Here is a 17,858-nt window from a genome sequence, read left to right as displayed (position 1 = left end):
AACAGTGTTTAAAAAGAAGTTCTAATTTAACCCTGCTGAACAAGGATACAATCAGACAAACTGTTGACTCTCTGATGTGCTAAATCAAATATAACTGTATATGTAGCTACACTTAAAAGGTCACATATTTTTCAAAATACACTTCACCATGTTTCTCTAACACTAATATGTGTCTCTAGTCCGTCTACAAACCCCTCAATGATGAGAAAAGTCCATCCTCTCCGTCTTTTCCCTGCTCCACTTTTCAGAAAATGTGTGCTCAAACAGGCCGTTTGCAGATTTTCCCTTTATGACATCACAAAGGGCAGTAGCCCCTCCCCCAGGTGGGTGACACTCCCACAGCTAGGTGTTTGTTCTGCCCTCTGAGTCTGCCTTCTCACCGTAAACAATAAGACATGGAGCGAGAAAGCCCGAGACACCCGAGCCCTTCCAGAGAGGGGGTGTGGTCAGACACAGCTCATTTACATATTTAAAGGTACAGACAAAGAAACAGCCTGTTCTGAGCAGGGCTGAAATAGAGGGGTTTATAGACATGATCAAATACAGGATCAGAGTGGATTTAGAACAAGAAACTTCACACACATGTTGTGGGGAGCTCTGAGACTTATTTAAACTGGTTGAAGAGGAGGAGAATATGTTACCTTTAAAACAATATATATCTAAACAAACCCTGTCTGCTTTGTATCATGTAATCACATTTCTTTATTGTATGAAATAAACTCAACGTATTTCTTACTTGTTCAGACTGCAGGCCTCCGCGTTTCCTCTTCAAACGGTCTGCACTTTTGTTTTCTAGAAGCAGAATCACAAGCTGATACAGTTTACTGCAATTAAATGTACCTAGGACATTTTTCAGTATTCACAAGCACCTTATGAACATTTAATTAATAGTATAAAAGGAGAGCAGAGTGACAGATTAGCCGTCACTCTAATGGAGCTGTAAGCAGATATAAAGTCATTTTAGTCATTATTAAATACATGTCACAGATTAATATACTGAAGCTCATACTTGGAGGATGGGGGATAGAGTCTTATTGGCCTGAATTCACAGATGTAATCCTCATCTGGACACCCTGGATTTTATTCTTATACTTTAAGCAACTCATCTAGGCCAACCAAATCCCTTGTTTTTAATTTATCAAGTACTACTTTCAGTCTGAGTTCCCACTAACGAAGAGAGAATGAGGTATGAAGACGGAGGAAAGGGATCAGGTTGAAAAGAAAAATCAAACCGTGTGGAACTTCCTGTCTCGTACCTTGAAGCTTGCGTACAAATTCCGGTTGTAGCTTGTATGACACCGCACAGGAGCCAGAGCAGAAGAGCCCCACCACGTTCTCAGCGACGTGATGAGTCACCATGTCCGACACCGGCCGGGAAATGTGGCACAAGGTGCACGGATTGGGTGTCTGGTTACCCTGCAATAAAGTAGAAAAAGAAAGAAGTTGATTAAGGTAAGCGCAGTATATATATAAAAAAAAAACATTTAGAGTACTTGTGTGTCTTGTTTTGAGCTCCTTCAGTTCAAGTTTCAGAAAACGTTGCTGTAGCATCCACTCGAGTTTGGGCGACACAAGAATTTAGCTGTGGATGTTTCTGTTAACAAACGTTCATGTTTCAGTTTACAGCCTTAAAACAACTCGTCTGCTTTTGGGTTGAGACTCTTTAATAACCTCCTTCTTGTCTTTGACATTTCTATATTTCACACGCGTCTGCCCTCCTCCTGCTCCCTGTCCTTCAGACACACACACACCTCTCCTCTCTGCTGCTTGTAGTTTGATTTGTATCCCCTAGTTACAGCCGCAACCTTCTCAGTGTTATGGTCTAAGTGAGTGACACGCCCCCTACAAACAACATGATTTTTTCATTGATATTTATGGTCTCGGTCTCGATCCCTAAATATCTTGGTCTTGACTCTATCTCGTAGCACTCTGGTCTCGGGTATGTCTTGGGGTCTCGGTCAGTGTGGTCTGGACTACAACACTAGCTGGAAGATGTTTAAAGCAAACCGCTGGCTCACCGGAATAACTGAAAAAAAAAATGGCCTCACTTTCCCAGAGGCATATCCATAACATCTATCAATCGATAGATTACTCCACCTTTTTCAAGTTTTCCAGACACTCCTGACTGCAGACGTCTTCAGTGTCCTCCTCCAGGTTCAGCCTGAGCGGTTTGTAGCAGACGGAGCTGCAGTTCTTACACACAGCGTGGTTTTCTTTGCGGAAATCTTCGAGGCAGTTGTCGCTGCAGAACCTGTAGAGAACGTTCTTCACCATTAACCCGCATTTGGTCTGGAAGAGACCAATGAAGAAGCACAGATTATGGCAAAGAGGTCGCAGTGAAATAAACAGTTTTTCATGACAAGTATTTAAAGTAGAAATATGTTGCTTACAGAGCAGCCTTTTTTGCACATGCCGCAGACGCGGAACAGTGTTTGGGGGGATTTAATTGAGGACTTAAAAGAGCAGAGGCAGGTCGTACTGCAGAAGTCCTTCATAGTTCCCTTTAGGTCCACAGCCGCCATGATGAGGTCCAAAGGCCGAGTTATCTCACTGTTTAAGTAAAGAGGGGATAAGATGGAGAGTTTGGATCAGCATTTAATGTGGTTACATAAATAAACAAAATAACGACTTGAACACAGATCAAATGGTGAGATAATCAGGGTCAAGACGACGCATAAAAGCTTTTATTTTAACGCTAGGTGAATCGCTTTGTTCTTGTTTTACTGAATACTGAAGGGAACGATGCCGCCAAAATGTCTACTATAATTTATTCTGTGTCTTTCCTACGATACTTTCCTCTATTAGAGGGCTCTGTGATCACAGCTCAATGATCCTGTTTTTTAAGTAATAAAAAACAACAAGAAACCAGCTGTTGTCTACATTAATTGCGAAAAGCAATTTGAAATGTCAAACTACCATAAAATCAACTCTGTTTTTAAAAGTCTCTCAAAGAAGTAAAAAAAGTGTCTTCCTGCTAGATGATTTCCATCAAGTTCAGCGAAGTATACAGTTTTCGGCTTCAAAAATGTTGAACATTTTCATAAAAAAATTTCGGCTTCTCGACTCTGCTGGTCGCTCTTTAACTTTAATATAGGACTCTTTCAATCAGAAGAGCACTCCACAAGGTTTATTTACGGAAAACAAAATCCCACCGTTTTCTGTCTATGATTATGACCTCGTGAGGGTTATATGGTACTACAACATGATTAAATATGTCCCAGGTTCCCACATTTAAGAGCAGCATGTCGTACTTGAAGATGAAACAACGTTTGTCTCAAACTTACCTGGAACAGAAAAAGCAGGATTTGGTGACTGGCTTGTTGATGGGGAACTTTTCAAACAGGCAGTCTTTGGAGCAGAAGACGTCTGAGGAGCCTTTTATCTGGTACGCTGTTTGACCCTTCGTCATGATCTTCTGACAGTGCGAGCAGATCATCGGAATCTCCTGTGAGCAAGAACGCAGGCGGAGAACACGAAAGACAAAATGTAACTTTAATAACCTAACCGGTCGACCTTAATAATCGGTCTATTATTTCACTGTCCTCTTACCTTTTCACTGCTCGGTGTGTTTTCTGTGTTTGTGGACGTCGACATTTCTGGAGATCGTTTACTGTCAGCGGGAATCGGCTGATCTTTTGCAGCTGGTTGACTCGCAGGTGACGACTGGGAGAGTCGAACTAGAGCCTTCAACTTCGTCTAGGACAATAAAAAAAATAGAAGAAGAATAAAACAGTCACAGATGTCTCACATGCTCGTCTTTAAGCGTTCATAACAAAGAGACAGTTTAAAACCTAAAGACAAAAAAATCCCCCTCCTCAAACTTCTTAATAATAATATGAGAGGAAAAGGCAATAAATTAGAAACTTACAAGGTCCAGTTTAGGGATCACTATCTTCACTTCTTTCATCCCGGCCATTGCAGCAGAAATATCTTTCTTCTTATCTGTGATGAATAAAAACAAATACGGCTGTGTGACTTTTTTATCAGAAGAAAAGCTGCACAAAAAAAAACCAATTATGTCACTGGGCATGTGCAAACACAGGTATTGTATAAAACATGAAAAACAGCAAATAATCTGGGACTTATAGTTAGAGCCACAAAGAGCTAACTCTTTAGTATTTGTTTTTTATTGCACCTCATTATTAAACAATGTAATCGCACGTTGAATATTTTTCTCCTATTGTGCAGATTTAATGTAAAAGCAGATCAGGAGTACATTGTGTTATATTTTACAAATATTCATGATATCCAGAAGATGAAGCCAGCAGCCATAATGTTCCCCTGACCTTTCCTCTAGTGCTGCCATGAGGGTTTGCATTTTGCATTTGAGGAAATAACTCAACAAATATTTACTTTAATTACTCACTAAATACTGGAGTTTCTCTGGAGGATGAATTCTCAAAACTTAGTTTTTAAAACGACATTTCCTCTCATGTAACGAAGAGTTTAAAGTTATTTACTGACGATATCGCAACATAAACGAGAGGGGTTTGTTTGTGTTTCATACAGACATTCATGGTCACAGATTATGTTTAAGGGTTTTAGTGATCGCTTGACTTTCATTCATCAGATTTAATTTACCTTTATTTATGATGGGAGAGGAACTTCTGCTGTCCACGTCCATCAAGCCACTTGGTTCCTCGTCATCGTCTGGACCACCCGCCTCCATGCTCTCCTCTGAATCAGTGTCCATGTTCTTTCCAGCGTCGAGCTCGTGTTCTGCTCTGTCGTTCTTCTCAGCATCAGAGCCGGCCTCGTCGTTTAAACCCGGTAACCACGACTTTGTTGCTGAGCCGCGCGTGTCTTCATCTCCATCGTTCTTCTCATTTCTGGGAATATCCTCGCCGGTGTCCATGTCAAAGTCATCGTTCATATCACCGCCGTCGTCGTCGTCGTCACTGGAGAACATGTTGGTCGTGTTGTCATTGCTATGTGACGATGTTCTCTGAGGTGTGTTGGCAGCTGAAGTTCTCTTCTCAGATCTGTCATCTGGCTCTGAGTTCACTTCTTCATCTTTCTCATCACTCAGCTCAGATTCATCTTCACTCTCCAGCCTCCTCCCCCGCCCCCTCCCTCTGCCCCTCCCTCTCCCCCTCCCACTACCTCTCCCCCTGCCCCTCCCTCTGCCTCGACCAGATCTGGATAAACTGCTGCGGAGCCATTCCAATCTTGAAGAGGATCCTTCTAAAGACAAGCGACCTAGATGTGATAGAGGAAAAGCGATGAGAGAACATTAATGACATTCTTTTGTCCAATATTCAGAGAAAAGTCAGCCCTTGGTTTGTGTGAATCCCGATGCAGCGAATGAGATGGACTGGAATTTTTTGAGTGATCAAAAATGTATGAAACCAAAGTCCTTCAGCTCTCGAGTAGATGGAGCTCCCCCAACCTTCAGCGAGGTGATCGGGCGCTATTACCACCCGACATCCCTGATGCCCAGCCTCAACCATCGGACTGTGTCGTCCCCGCAAACCTCATCTAAAGCAGTTTCAGGTGAAACTTTAACACAACGCTTAAAATTCTCTTGATGTTACGACTTAAGTCTAAAGGAGCAATATGTAACTCTGACACCTAGTGTTTAAAATGGGTACTGCGGGCTAAATTTAAAACATTGTAGAGAGCTGTCTCCCCCCGCCCCCTCCTCTCTAGAGTCGTTGCTCACTCAGGTCACCATGTGGTGGACACTGAAGCTTCAGTGTTTATCCAGCTCTGTATCAGTCTGTAAACCTTTCTGTGTTCTAACCTCTCTCCATTTTTCAAAAAGCATCTCCAATATTGATCCTAGTTTGAGCTCGTTTCTGCTCGTGGAGCTTATTAGAAACATGCAGAGGCTTTTTAGGTCGGGTACAATCACTTCTATCTGAACCACTTCTCGTGCCCGCTTCCATCGCTGCAACACCTGTTGACATGATAACTGGTCTCATATCTGGCAAACCGAGGGGCGTCCAAAACAGCCGTGTGGGGGTCGCCTTAAAACCGCCTAACTTTTCTGGTCCAAACAAATCCAGAGCATTCAGGACCAGAATCTAAAGTTAGAAGGAGGACATACTGGCTGCTGCATTGTTGTCAGAGAAGCCAGCACTTCAACATCGCATGTTTCCTTAATGTCTGATCATATAGTAAGATCACTTTATCATTTCAGTCAGGAGATATCTTACTGATTGGACCCTTAAAGGAAATATGCACATGAAAAAAATTAAACTATCTCCAAACCTATCACACTAACATCATCAAGGCTTTAATCAATCTCTCTCTTTTTGTGCTCATGTGTTGGAGCGTGTTTCATAACAGATCCATGTCGACCAATATTCTATAAAGTGGTGCCCCTCGATTAATTACCTTTTGGTTTGGGGGTTCTGATCTGAGAAATGTCGGTCCCATTTTCTGAATCTGAAAGGAGAAAAATGTTAATGTAGAAAGGATACTAGGATAGGATACATCTGATGATGCCAGTAAGAGTAGTGTGCAGGATTTTTTATTTTCAATGAGATGAAAAAGGATTCAATGGTACTCAAAATGCCTGGATGGGAAAACGACTTGGCATTTTACCGACGACTGAGAGTTGATATCTTTCACATACCGTTCATCTGAAAGGACATTTCTGATTCTTCTTTGTCTTCCTCAGCGTCTCTTTTTCTGAGGTTGACCGGCTCAATATGTGGCTCCAACTCATCTTCCAAAACAAACAAGACACATAAACCTTTAGTGCATCAAATTAAATGGTTTTCAATCATAGTCCAATGAACACAATCTTCCAGACTCGAACAAATAAAAAAAATAAAAAAACACAAAAATTAATCTTTCATGATCAAAATGTGGCCTCCTGCAGCGATCTGCGTGCAGGAGCCACAGAAGAAGAAGAAGAAGAAGAAGAAGAAGACAGCTTGCACGTTGATGGGAAAACTAAACACATACCTGCTATTTCGATTTCCTGGAAAGACTTTCCCTGGTATTTTTCCAGGGTTCCCTTCTCCATCGCTGAGAGGAGCTCAAAGATTTTTGCGAGGTCCTCAGCTGCGTCTGGCGTCTGATAATACTCTCTGTCGGTCTGAATGTCGCGGCCCAGAAGTTTGGCTAGCTGATCGAGCTGACCATTCGAGAGGTCGAGGATCTGGAAGACTCTTGCAAGGTGCTTACGAAAACACACAGACTTGAGGATCGGTTCATTCTTTGCGCCGCACCGTGCCACAGTGGTCGTGAAGGTGACGCCTCCCCTGAGGTAGCTCGCACATTTTGCATCAGGTAGCGCAAACAGGAAGGGGTTACCAGTATGAACGCCACACGCTTCTCTCTTGTTCACAAGCTGTTCTAATGCGGCAATCAGCGTAGGGGTCAACGTCATGACAACTGCTCTGCCCATGTGGTCACACATCACATTGATCTTCACCGACGTCTCGGAGAGGATCTGGTCGACCTGCGACTGGCCGACAGCAGGGTCCTCACAGCGCTCAGTCGTCTCCCTCTCCTGGAAAGACTCGAGTGTCACACGAGCCAGATCCACATTTTGGTTAAGCACTGACAGCTGAGCGACTGTCAATCTGAGAAGCGAAGTGTAGACCGGAGCGGATTCGTACTTAGTCAGACTTTCAGAGGCAGAAGCCGCCGTCTTCTCCAAGTACCGGTAGAAGACCTGCACGCCCTGCATGAAGGGTATGGTTGCCGTCGTCGAGGTGTTCAATTTGCAGGCACCGCACCATTCTTTCTTACACAAACTCAAAAATGTCGCTGCGTCACCAATCTTCCGTTTATCATTACCCTCCTTCTGCGCCCTTGCGTAGTTGATGTCAGCAATCAACTTGAGAGAATATCTTACTGTGACTATCAGAGTCGGTCGGTTCCAAGTCTTGTTCTCTTCATTGAAACCGCAGAGCTCTCGGACAGCTTCGACGACTTTGCTGAAGTTTTCCGGACTCAGTACGTCTTCGAAGCTTGACATGGACGTTTTCTTTAACACGAGAAGAAGACTTCCCATTGCCCTCAGCCTCTTCATGATGGTGTCACTTTTGTTGTTGTGGCAGAAATACTGCGCCATCAGCATCAGGAGGGAATCATTCAAAACTGCAGATGTAATCTCATCTTTGGGCATGTCTTTAATCACAGCACTCAGTTCTGCTGAGCGTTCAGGGTTGTCTTTCAACTCCACAGAGGAAACCAGCATGAAGACTTTACTGTTGCATTTTCGAGTTTTTGAGGTCCTGCGTGCCGAACACTTTTGCATATGTGGCCTAATCTCCTTATGACTATATAGGCCTTCACAATACAGGCACACTTTGGTAACAGTGAACAAGTCAGTTTTTTTCCTCTTCAGTTTCAGTTCTCCGAGGCCAGTCTTCAAAACATCTTCATTGTGTTGAGAATTTCCTCTGTCTCGTAACTCCCTTATTCGTTGAGCTCGTGCCACTGAGTTCTTGCGCAGCGCGAACGCTTCAGCTACCTCGGGCTCGTCGTGTCTATGGATGAACAGATGACGGGAAAACCTACACTGAGCTTTCCCACAGACGTAACAGTAATTTGTGGCGCGCCTTGGTTGTCCTTTGGGCATTTCAACTGAGAAAGAATTATCCCCCCGCCGCTTTGCACGAGCGGCTCGATCTAATGTACTCCTGAGACACGGTCGTTTGACGTTGAGTTTAGAACTCTCATCGCTACTTGCGTCACCGTCAGGTACAAACTCGTCATCACTGCAGGATTCAGCAGAGCTGGAGGATCCTCCTGAGTCCTCCACCTAGAATTATGAACATGAAATATCTTTCAACGTTACATGAAAAAAAAACAGTGTGAATCTAATGTTTCCTAGGGACGATACGATGTAAAACAACCACACAATGATAAATCATTCCAACCAGATACATGATATCTGATAAACCAAAGAATACTAAATACCCCTAAATAAGTTTATTATTAGTACATTTATTCAGGGCAATTTGGTGTCAGTTGTCGTACATTTCTCTGTTGTTGGCTGAATAAAACTTCATTTCACTGCAGCCTAACATTATCCCACCCTCTCTCTCTTTGGCTAATTCACTTCTGTTCATGTTACCCTCATTCATGTCATAGGCCCCACTTCAGGAAGTAACAAGGTGGAGATGTGTTGAGTCAAATTGGGTAATAAATATAAATTGTTATTTTTATTTGATACCAGTGATTTGACTGATGACGAGAGATGTTCTGCTGTATTGATATTTTGTCCCAGCCGTAGTCGGTTAGTGTTAATAATAAGACAAGGCTCATGGACTTATGTGTAAGGGAGAAAGGGAGGCACAGGCTGCTTGCTGCTCTATACATGAGGCATTTACTATCTTGATGAAAGAAAACTACATTTTCTTTGCAGTTCATCATTTTTCAAATAAATATGTTTTTTGTTGAGGGTTTAAAAATGGTTAAGATCCACATTTGTCTCTGAAACCCTGGCTTATTTGTTTCCTGAAGATGTAAAAGCCAGTTTTTCCAATTTATATCACAAAGGACATAATTTAAAGATCTTTTAATTCTAATTCTTAAATTCATTTAGCAGACACTTTTGTGCAAGTACAACAACAAGCAAGGATCTAGACAAACTACGTCGAGTTTGTACAAATTTGCGATATAGACTTAATATAAGGAGAATATTCTAATATGTTGTCACTCATAGTGGGGGAGGGGAGTTAACAATAAACTAATGGAACAATCTTTATTCTGCCAAAGAAAACAAGAAGAACAAATCTGAAGTAAAATAAATTGCAGGACATAAACTTACCGCTGAATGACAGGAATCCTCACTGTTGAAAGTTTGCTCCTCAGCTTGAGAGATTTCCATCACTGCAAACAGGCACAAAGGTGGCTTACTCGCACAATCACTTTTTTCACAGTTGGGAGTGATGGGATCATAATTCATGACTCTTTAGATTCAGATTCTTAAGGCAAAGATCAAACAAAGTATATAGGATGTAGTACTTACTCCTTGCAGGAGGGGGCGCTATGGTTAAAGTTGACTATTGTTATGTCAGTGTGTTCAGAGGCCAACCCTGATCATACCCGTGTAATTTGAGGCAGATCAGACAAAGTATATGAGAGTTACAGCCACTTCCTGTTTGATGGCGAATGATAAATCCGTACGGCGAGAGCGTTAGACGTAGGTGTTTGAGCTTGAACGTGTTGTATGTCCAAGGTGTTTCCAAGGTCCCCACCAATTTTGAGTGGGAAATGAGCTACCTTGTTAGCAATGGCTAATGCTAACTGAGAAGCAGTAACTTCCTGTTGTCAACAGGCGGCGCTGTGACTAAGCAGCAGTGTTCACGTCGGGCCATGTATCATGTATGAATTTTTGGTGGTGATAGAAAACTGCATAGTAGAGTTATAAGCATTTACTTTTTTGCCAATTTGGCAAAACGCACATGAAACTTTGAACGCACGCCACTCCCTTTGACGAAATAACTTTTGGACAAGTTCATTCAAATAGGTATCCTGTAAACGGTGAAAATGCGCGATAATTTGACATTCAAAAAATCATAGCGGACTTCCTGTTTAAATTAGACAATTACTTCCACTGACTTTTTTGTAGGTCTTGGCATGATTAACATGTAAAAAATAATGTCATGCGTGTAGGTGGAGAAACCTATTGCGTGCAGCTAAAAGGGGGGCGCTGTTGAGCCATTTTGCGAACTTTGTTTACGAAAATATCCAATTTTCACCAGACCTGATGACCTTGCCAATTTTGGTGATTTTTCACGCACGTTCAGGTCCTCAAAAACGCATTGAAAGACGCGAAAAAAAAAAAAAATCCTTAGGGTTCCAATAGGGTCCTACGCTCTAGTCAGTGCTTCGGGCCCTAATTACAGATAATAGCAAAGTTGAGAGATCATCTTCTCGACTTACAGCTCTCCTCATAATCAGATAATTCATCGTCCTCCTCAGCATCACTGATTTCACTGTTGACCTGCTCCACATCTGGCTCTAGTTCATCTTGAACAAAAGAAACAAGATTCAGTAAGTTTCCTTTTATCGTTTAAAGGAAGTCTTTGATTTAAATACATAAACATGTGCAGGTCAGAACTGCACCACACTGGACACATACCCTCAATCTCAACTTCGCTCAGAGATTTCCCTTTGAACTTTTCAAGCGAGCCCTTCTCCATCGCCACAATGAGAGTTGCTATTTTTGCGAGCTCCACAGCTGCCTCTGGCAACCGATAGTAGTCCCTGTCAGCCCGGATGTTGCGGCCAAGCAGTTTAGCGAGGTGGTCCAGCTCGTCATTCTCCAGGTTGAGGATTTGGAAGACTCTTGAAATGTGCTTGTGAAAATGCACCCCCCTGAGATGCTCTGGGTTCTTTGCACGACACAGAATTGAAAAGGCCCTGATGTTGCATCCTTTGTGGAAAAGACTTGTAGGTGAAGAGTTCGGCATTGCAAACAAGAAAGGGTTGTCTTTGTGTACCCCGCATGCATTTCTCTTGCTCACGAGGAGGTTTATTGCGCTGACAAGATCAGAAGTCAGCAGGAGAGAAATGTTCTGGCCGGTTATGTTCTCCATGGTCATTCTGATGAAGTGCTTGGACAACACTTGGGTACTGTCGTCCCGCTCCTGGAACGCCTTCAGAGTCATTTTTGAAACCTCTGGGGCACATTTGTTCAAGACTGACACTCGTGCAAGAGTCACTCTGCACAGTGCGGTGTAGACCTGCTGGCTTTCTTCGCTCTTCAGGCCTTGGACGGCAGAAACTGATGCTGACTCAATGTACCTGTAGAAAAGCTGCACATCACGCGTGAACGGTATCGTAGACGCTTTGTTGATCCTTTGTCCTTTCAACGAAGCGAGGGCTGTGCGGGAGACGAGCTCCGTCCACTCTTTCGCGCACATGTTCACAAATGTTTCAGCGTCCCCTTTCATCTGCTCGTCCAAGTCTTCCGCTTCAGCAACAATGGCACCTATTTTTTTAAGTGAATATCCGGACTTCAAAGCAAGACTTGGTTTCTCATAGCTCTTCCTCTTGACGTTGAATCCAGCGAGTTTCTTGACAACGTCGACAACTTTGTAGAAGTTGGTGGGTTTGATTGCATCTCGGTAGCTTGATATTGACTTCTCCTGGAGGGCTAACAAAAGTCGTCCCATTTCCCGCAGCGTCTGTCTGATGTATTGGCGCTTATGTGGATCATCTCTATACTTGGCAGACAGACGCTCAGTCAGCTTTATTAGAAGGACGTCATTTTGAACTGCGAATGCAATCCTGTCTTGTGTCATATCTGAGAGTATCTTCTTCACGTCGGCCGATAGATTTTGAGCTAACGGAGCCTCAGCGAGAGCCATGGCCCCGAGGACTTTTGATTTGCCACTTGTTGCCGAGTCGGATGTGCTCCTCGCGGGACATCTGCGCACATGCCTCCACATTTCCTTACGCATCAACAAGCTTTTACAATACATACAGTGCAGGAATGTTTTAGAACTGGACCCCTTGTTTTTCCGTCTTCTTCTCAATTTTAACGCCCCACTGTTATTCTTCAACACCTCTTGGTTATGTTTGTGATTCCCCTTGTTACGAAAATCCGCTAGTATCCTATTTCGTTCCTTTGAATGTTTTTGTAAAGAAAAAGCTTTGGCGAGTTTGGAATCTTCCTCAACATGCCTTAAAAGATGCCGTGCCATTTTTTTAGCAGCTTTACCACAAAAATAACAAAAACTTTCAGTGGAGTAATCTCCATCCGAGTCGGGCTTATGAGAGCTCAAAGGAGGCTTCTTGTCCTTTCGGGAGCATGAAGCATCGGCTGGAGGCATCGATGACTTCCCTGTCATCTCTTCAGGGTAAACTAAATCTCTTAAAGATGAATCATCCCCAAAATTCATCTGACTGCTGGTGTTGGAAAAACTGTCTTTGTCACCACTTGGTCCACTGTCACGTAGCTCATCATCATCGTCGTCAGAGGACGCTGCCTCCCAGTCTTCAAGCTGGAAATACAAAAACACCAAGAATGAGAAAGGACTAAAAAAGATTATTATTTAATCAAGAAACAGCTATTCTGTCTCCTTCCAGAAGAAACAGGATCAACCTGACACCACATCTGAAGCAACCCAAGGTAAGAAAGTTCCTATAAACATACATGAGAGATCTTAAGAAATGTGTGAGAACAGCATTTATGATGCAGTTTCCTTGAGTCAATGAATGCAGTTTGTCGAAGCAGTTAACAAGGTCACATACCCCTTTATTTCTTGGTGTAGACGTAGTAGCACAAACGTTAGTGTACGAAGAACTGGATCCATCAAAGGACTCCTGCAGATCGATCGATAAGAAAGAAAATCACTTTTCCACTCCCTCGTGAAGAACTTTGTTCTGCATCGATTTGTCTGAAAGGTGCTCTGTAAATAAGTTGGTTGATTGAATTGGCCTCGACACAATGGGTCACTCGTAATCTATTCAAGCTTCTCTTTTTTTGGGGGGGCTTTTTGTGCCTTTAATGGAGAGACAGGACAGTGGATGGAGTTGGAAATCAGGGAGAGAGAGAGAGTTGGAAATGACATGCGGGAAAGGAGCCACAGGTGAGATTCGAACCGCCCGCTTGGAGGAGCAATGCCTCCATACATGGGGCGCGTGCACAAACCACTGCGCCACCAAGCCTCTCTTTTTTGAAGCAGTCTCGAGAGCGGTCTCTATTTTAAGGTCTCGTCTCAGAGTCAAAAGCATGTTTCCCTCTGTCTTGTCTCAGACTCTGGATTTTAAATCTGACCACAAGACACTTGGTCTCGTCTCGGCCTGGATCCCTAAATGTCTCGGTCTCGGAGCACTCTGGTCTCCGGTATGTCTTGGTCTAGATTAGTGTGGTCTTGACTACAACACACAGATCGATTGACATTTTTTATACCACTTCGTCCACAGAGTTTGCAAAAGTTAACCCAAATGAAATGTCCTCACAGAAGTGTTCTTGGATCACCTACTCTGAAGTTAAAGTGTCTTCCTAAGCCCGCTCTGAACAAGACCAAGTGGACAGAGACACTTATGTTATCATGCGATCAACAGAAATATCAATTAAAATAGATCCGGGCATTGTTCTGGCACCATTGCAAATATATCATCCATTTTGGTCGTAAATAACCTTGAAACTTCTTACGCAGAGTACAAAGCTTTAAAAACCTACCGTGGAGCGCCAGGGGTAAGATGAGTCGCCATAATTGAAAGTTATCTCCTCTCCTGGAGATATTGCCTTCACTGCAAACAGGCACACGTGCGGCTTTCCTTCAATCACTATTTTCTTCATTTCACAGTTGGGGCTGATGTGGTCGTCATTCACAAGTCTACCGAGGGTCCGGTCTTCGGCTGAAGCGTCGATGCTGCGAGTGAAAGGCGTCTTAATGACAATATAATCGTTCTTTAAATGACCACTCTTAAAATACATCATACATAAGTCAACAACTCACCACCACTGTGCTCCACTCCATGAAAACTCAAATAAATAATTGATCAGCGAATCGGGGCATTCCTTTTTAGGTGTTGTGGTTTTGACAGAACAGATGTTCCCTCGATATTCAACGACAAACATGGAGGGTTCAACGGCTTTGAGGGTGAACAGTCCTCTCCCTGGATAAAAAGAATAAATCAGTATCAGAGTTGATTGTAAATTGCAGGACCAAATGTTCTATCAGTGGATATCAGAGATCCTACATAATAGAGACTGCTATTGTAGCAATACCTCCTACCTGTCTATGAGTAACAGCTACTTATGCACATGGACCATCCATACCACTTTTTTTAGCCTGGCTATGTATTGTGGGCTCATGTTTTTTGTATGGGTGGGATATGTATGTATATATGTGTTGTGTTGTGTGTTTGTATGTATATATATGTTGTGTGTTTGTATGTATATATGTGTTGTGTGTTTGTACGTATATATATGTTGTGTGTTTGTATGTATATATGTGTTGTGTTGTGTGTTTGTATGTATATATGTGTTGTGTGTTTGTATGTATATATGTGTTGTGTGTTTGTACGTATATATATGTTGTGTGTTTGTATGTATATATGTGTTGTGTTGTGTGTTTGTATGTATATATGTGTTGTGTTGTGTGTTTGTATGTATATATATGTTGTGTGTTTGTATATATGTGTTGTGTGTTTGTACGTATATATATGTTGTGTGTGTGTATGTATATATGTGTTGTGTGTTTGTACGTATATATATGTTGTGTGTTTGTATGTATATATGTGTTGTGTGTTTGTATGTATATATGTGTTGTTTGTATGTATATATGTGTTGTGTGTTTGTATGTATATATGTGTTGTTTGTATGTATATATGTGTTGTGTGTTTGTATGTATATATGTGTTGTTTGTATGTATATATGTGTTGTTTGTATGTATATATGTGTTGTGTTGTGTTGTGTTGTGTGTTTGTATGTATATATGTGTTGTTTGTATGTATGTATATATGTGTTGTGTGTATGTATGTATATATGTGTTGTGTTGTGTGTTTGTATATATGTGTTGTGTGTTTGTATATATGTGTTGTGTGTTTGTATATATGTGTTGTGTTGTGTTGTGTTGTGTGTTTGTATATATGTGTTGTTTGTATGTATGTATATATGTGTTGTGTGTATGTATGTATATATGTGTTGTGTTGTGTGTATGTATATATGTGTTGTTTGTATGTATGTATATATGTGTTGTGTGTTTGTATATATATATGTGTTGTGTGTTTGTATATATATATGTGTTGTGTTGTGTTGTGTGTTTGTATGTATATATGTGTTGTTTGTATGTATGTATATATGTGTTGTGTGTATGTATGTATATATGTGTTGTGTTGTGTGTTTGTATATATGTGTTGTGTGTTTGTATATATGTGTTGTGTTGTGTTGTGTTGTGTTGTGTGTTTGTATATATGTGTTGTGTGTTTGTATGTATATATGTGTTGTGTTGTGTGTTTGTATATATGTGTTGTGTGTTTGTATGTATATATGTGTTGTGTGTTTGTATGTATATATGTGTTGTGTGTTTGTATGTATATATGTGTTGTGTTGTGTGTTTGTATATATGTGTTGTGTGTTTGTATGTATATATGTGTTGTGTGTTTGTATGTATATATGTGTTGTGTGTTTGTATGTATATATGTGTTGTGTTGTGTGTTTGTATATATGTGTTGTGTGTTTGTATGTATATATGTGTTGTGTGTTTGTATGTATATATGTGTTGTGTGTTTGTATGTATATATGTGTTGTGTGTTTGTATGTATATATGTGTTGTGTTGTGTGTTTGTATATATGTGTTGTGTGTTTGTATGTATATATGTGTTGTGTGTTTGTATGTATATATGTGTTGTGTGTTTGTATGTATATATGTGTTGTGTGTTTGTATGTATATATGTGTTGTGTTGTGTGTTTGTATGTATATATGTGTTGTGTGTTTGTATGTATATATGTGTTGTGTTGTGTGTTTGTATGTATATATGTGTTGTGTTGTGTTGTGTGTTTGTATGTATATATGTGTTGTGTTGTGTGTTTGTATGTATATATGTGTTGTGTGTTTGTATATATGTGTTGTGTGTTTGTATATATGTGTTGTGTGTTTGTATGTATATATGTGTTGTGTGTTTGTATGTATATATGTGTTGTGTGTTTGTATGTATATATGTGTTGTGTTGTGTTGTGTGTTTGTATATATGTGTTGTGTGTTTGTATATATGTGTTGTGTGTTTGTATATATGTGTTGTGTGTTTGTATGTATATATGTGTTGTGTGTTTGTATGTATATATGTGTTGTGTTGTGTTGTGTGTTTGTATATATGTGTTGTGTGTTTGTATGTATATATGTGTTGTGTTGTGTTGTGTGTTTGTATGTATATATGTGTTGTGTTGTGTTGTGTGTTTGTATGTATATATGTGTTGTGTGTTTGTATGTATATATGTGTTGTGTGTTTGTATGTATATATGTGTTGTGTTGTGTGTTTGTATGTATATATGTGTTGTGTGTTTGTATGTATATATGTGTTGTGTGTGTGTATGTATATATGTGTTGTGTTGTGTGTTTGTATGTATATATGTGTTGTGTGTTTGTATGTATATATGTGTTGTGTGTTTGTATGTATATATGTGTTGTGTTGTGTGTTTGTATGTATATATGTGTTGTGTGTTTGTATGTATATATGTGTTGTGTTGTGTGTTTGTATGTATATATGTGTTGTGTTGTGTGTTTGTATGTATATATGTGTTGTGTTGTGTTGTGTGTTTGTATGTATATATGTGTTGTGTTGTGTTGTGTGTTTGTATGTATATATGTGTTGTGTTGTGTTGTGTGTTTGTATGTATATATGTGTTGTGTTGTGTTGTGTGTTTGTATGTATATATGTGTTGTGTTGTGTGTTTGTATGCTGGCTGCTGGAACACCTACATTTCCCTGCTGGGATGAATAAAGTATATCTTATCTTACCTTTAAAGGCATCAATGTGCCTCCCCTCCAGGAAGGGTTTGTCTTTACAAGCAAATATGTGCTCCAGGGCATCCTGCTCCGGAGTCAGTTGTGGTCTCTCGTTCTCCATGGCAGCTAGAAAACATATCAAAGATACTGATTTAGATTGGGGTAATATAATGTCTGCTAAGCACACTGACAATTTAAAAACAAATGAGCAAACAAAAGCCTGATTAATATGAATATTTTAGTCCCTATGCTGTATTTTATTGTATTGCATTTCTGTAAAAATTGCATCAAAGCAACAATAAGTGTTAGTCAACAGATAGAGAGTTGTTTCTCACTGTTGTTTACTAAGTAACTTCTGCACAGATGCCTTACCAGCTTGCAAACAGGAACCAACAAGCAAGTTGTAAATGCAAGCTAGAAGTTAGTAAACACTTTGACCATAGTTGTTGAGATGAATATATTTCGATAAATATGCATTTCTCT

General features: G+C 40.8%; 1 protein-coding gene across 1 annotated transcript; it reads right to left on the bottom strand.

Annotated features, from left to right (window-relative positions):
* Nucleotides 1-122: 122 nt before the first annotated feature.
* Nucleotides 123-17,497, bottom strand: LOC132991501 (uncharacterized). Its single transcript, XM_061060285.1, has 18 exons — nt 17,388-17,497; nt 14,385-14,544; nt 14,105-14,297; nt 13,171-13,242; nt 11,054-12,920; nt 10,855-10,941; nt 9,737-9,798; nt 6,916-8,725; nt 6,581-6,673; nt 6,340-6,390; nt 4,582-5,199; nt 3,869-3,942; nt 3,550-3,696; nt 3,285-3,445; nt 2,391-2,550; nt 2,098-2,289; nt 1,257-1,416; nt 123-792 (listed from the first exon to the last, which is right to left on the bottom strand). The coding sequence occupies exons 1-18, from the start codon at nt 17,494-17,496 to the stop codon at nt 644-646; spliced, it is 6,165 nt and encodes a 2,054-aa protein (XP_060916268.1). The 5' UTR covers nt 17,497; the 3' UTR covers nt 123-643.
* Between the last annotated feature and the right edge of the window lie 361 nt (nt 17,498-17,858).

The sequence above is a fragment of the Labrus mixtus genome, chromosome 16, assembly GCF_963584025.1.
Source record: "Labrus mixtus chromosome 16, fLabMix1.1, whole genome shotgun sequence".
Classification (NCBI taxonomy): domain Eukaryota; kingdom Metazoa; phylum Chordata; class Actinopteri; order Labriformes; family Labridae; genus Labrus; species Labrus mixtus.
Note: the sequence above shows the minus strand (reverse complement) of the source record. Positions and strands in the feature narration are given on the sequence as shown.

Bases quoted from the DNA above. Each gene is read 5' to 3' on its own strand.
- LOC132991501 (XM_061060285.1), bottom strand. From the start codon at position 17,496: ATGGAGAACGAGAGACCACAACTGACTCCGGAGCAGGATGCCCTGGAG. The intron at 8,726-9,736 runs GTAAGTTTATGT...TCATAATTCTAG, and splicing joins AGGATTCCTGTCATTCAGCG to GTGGAGGACTCAGGAGGATC. The intron at 1,417-2,097 runs GTGGAGTAATCT...ACTTTATTGCAG, and splicing joins GTCTGGAAAACTTGAAAAAG to GGTAACCAGACACCCAATCC.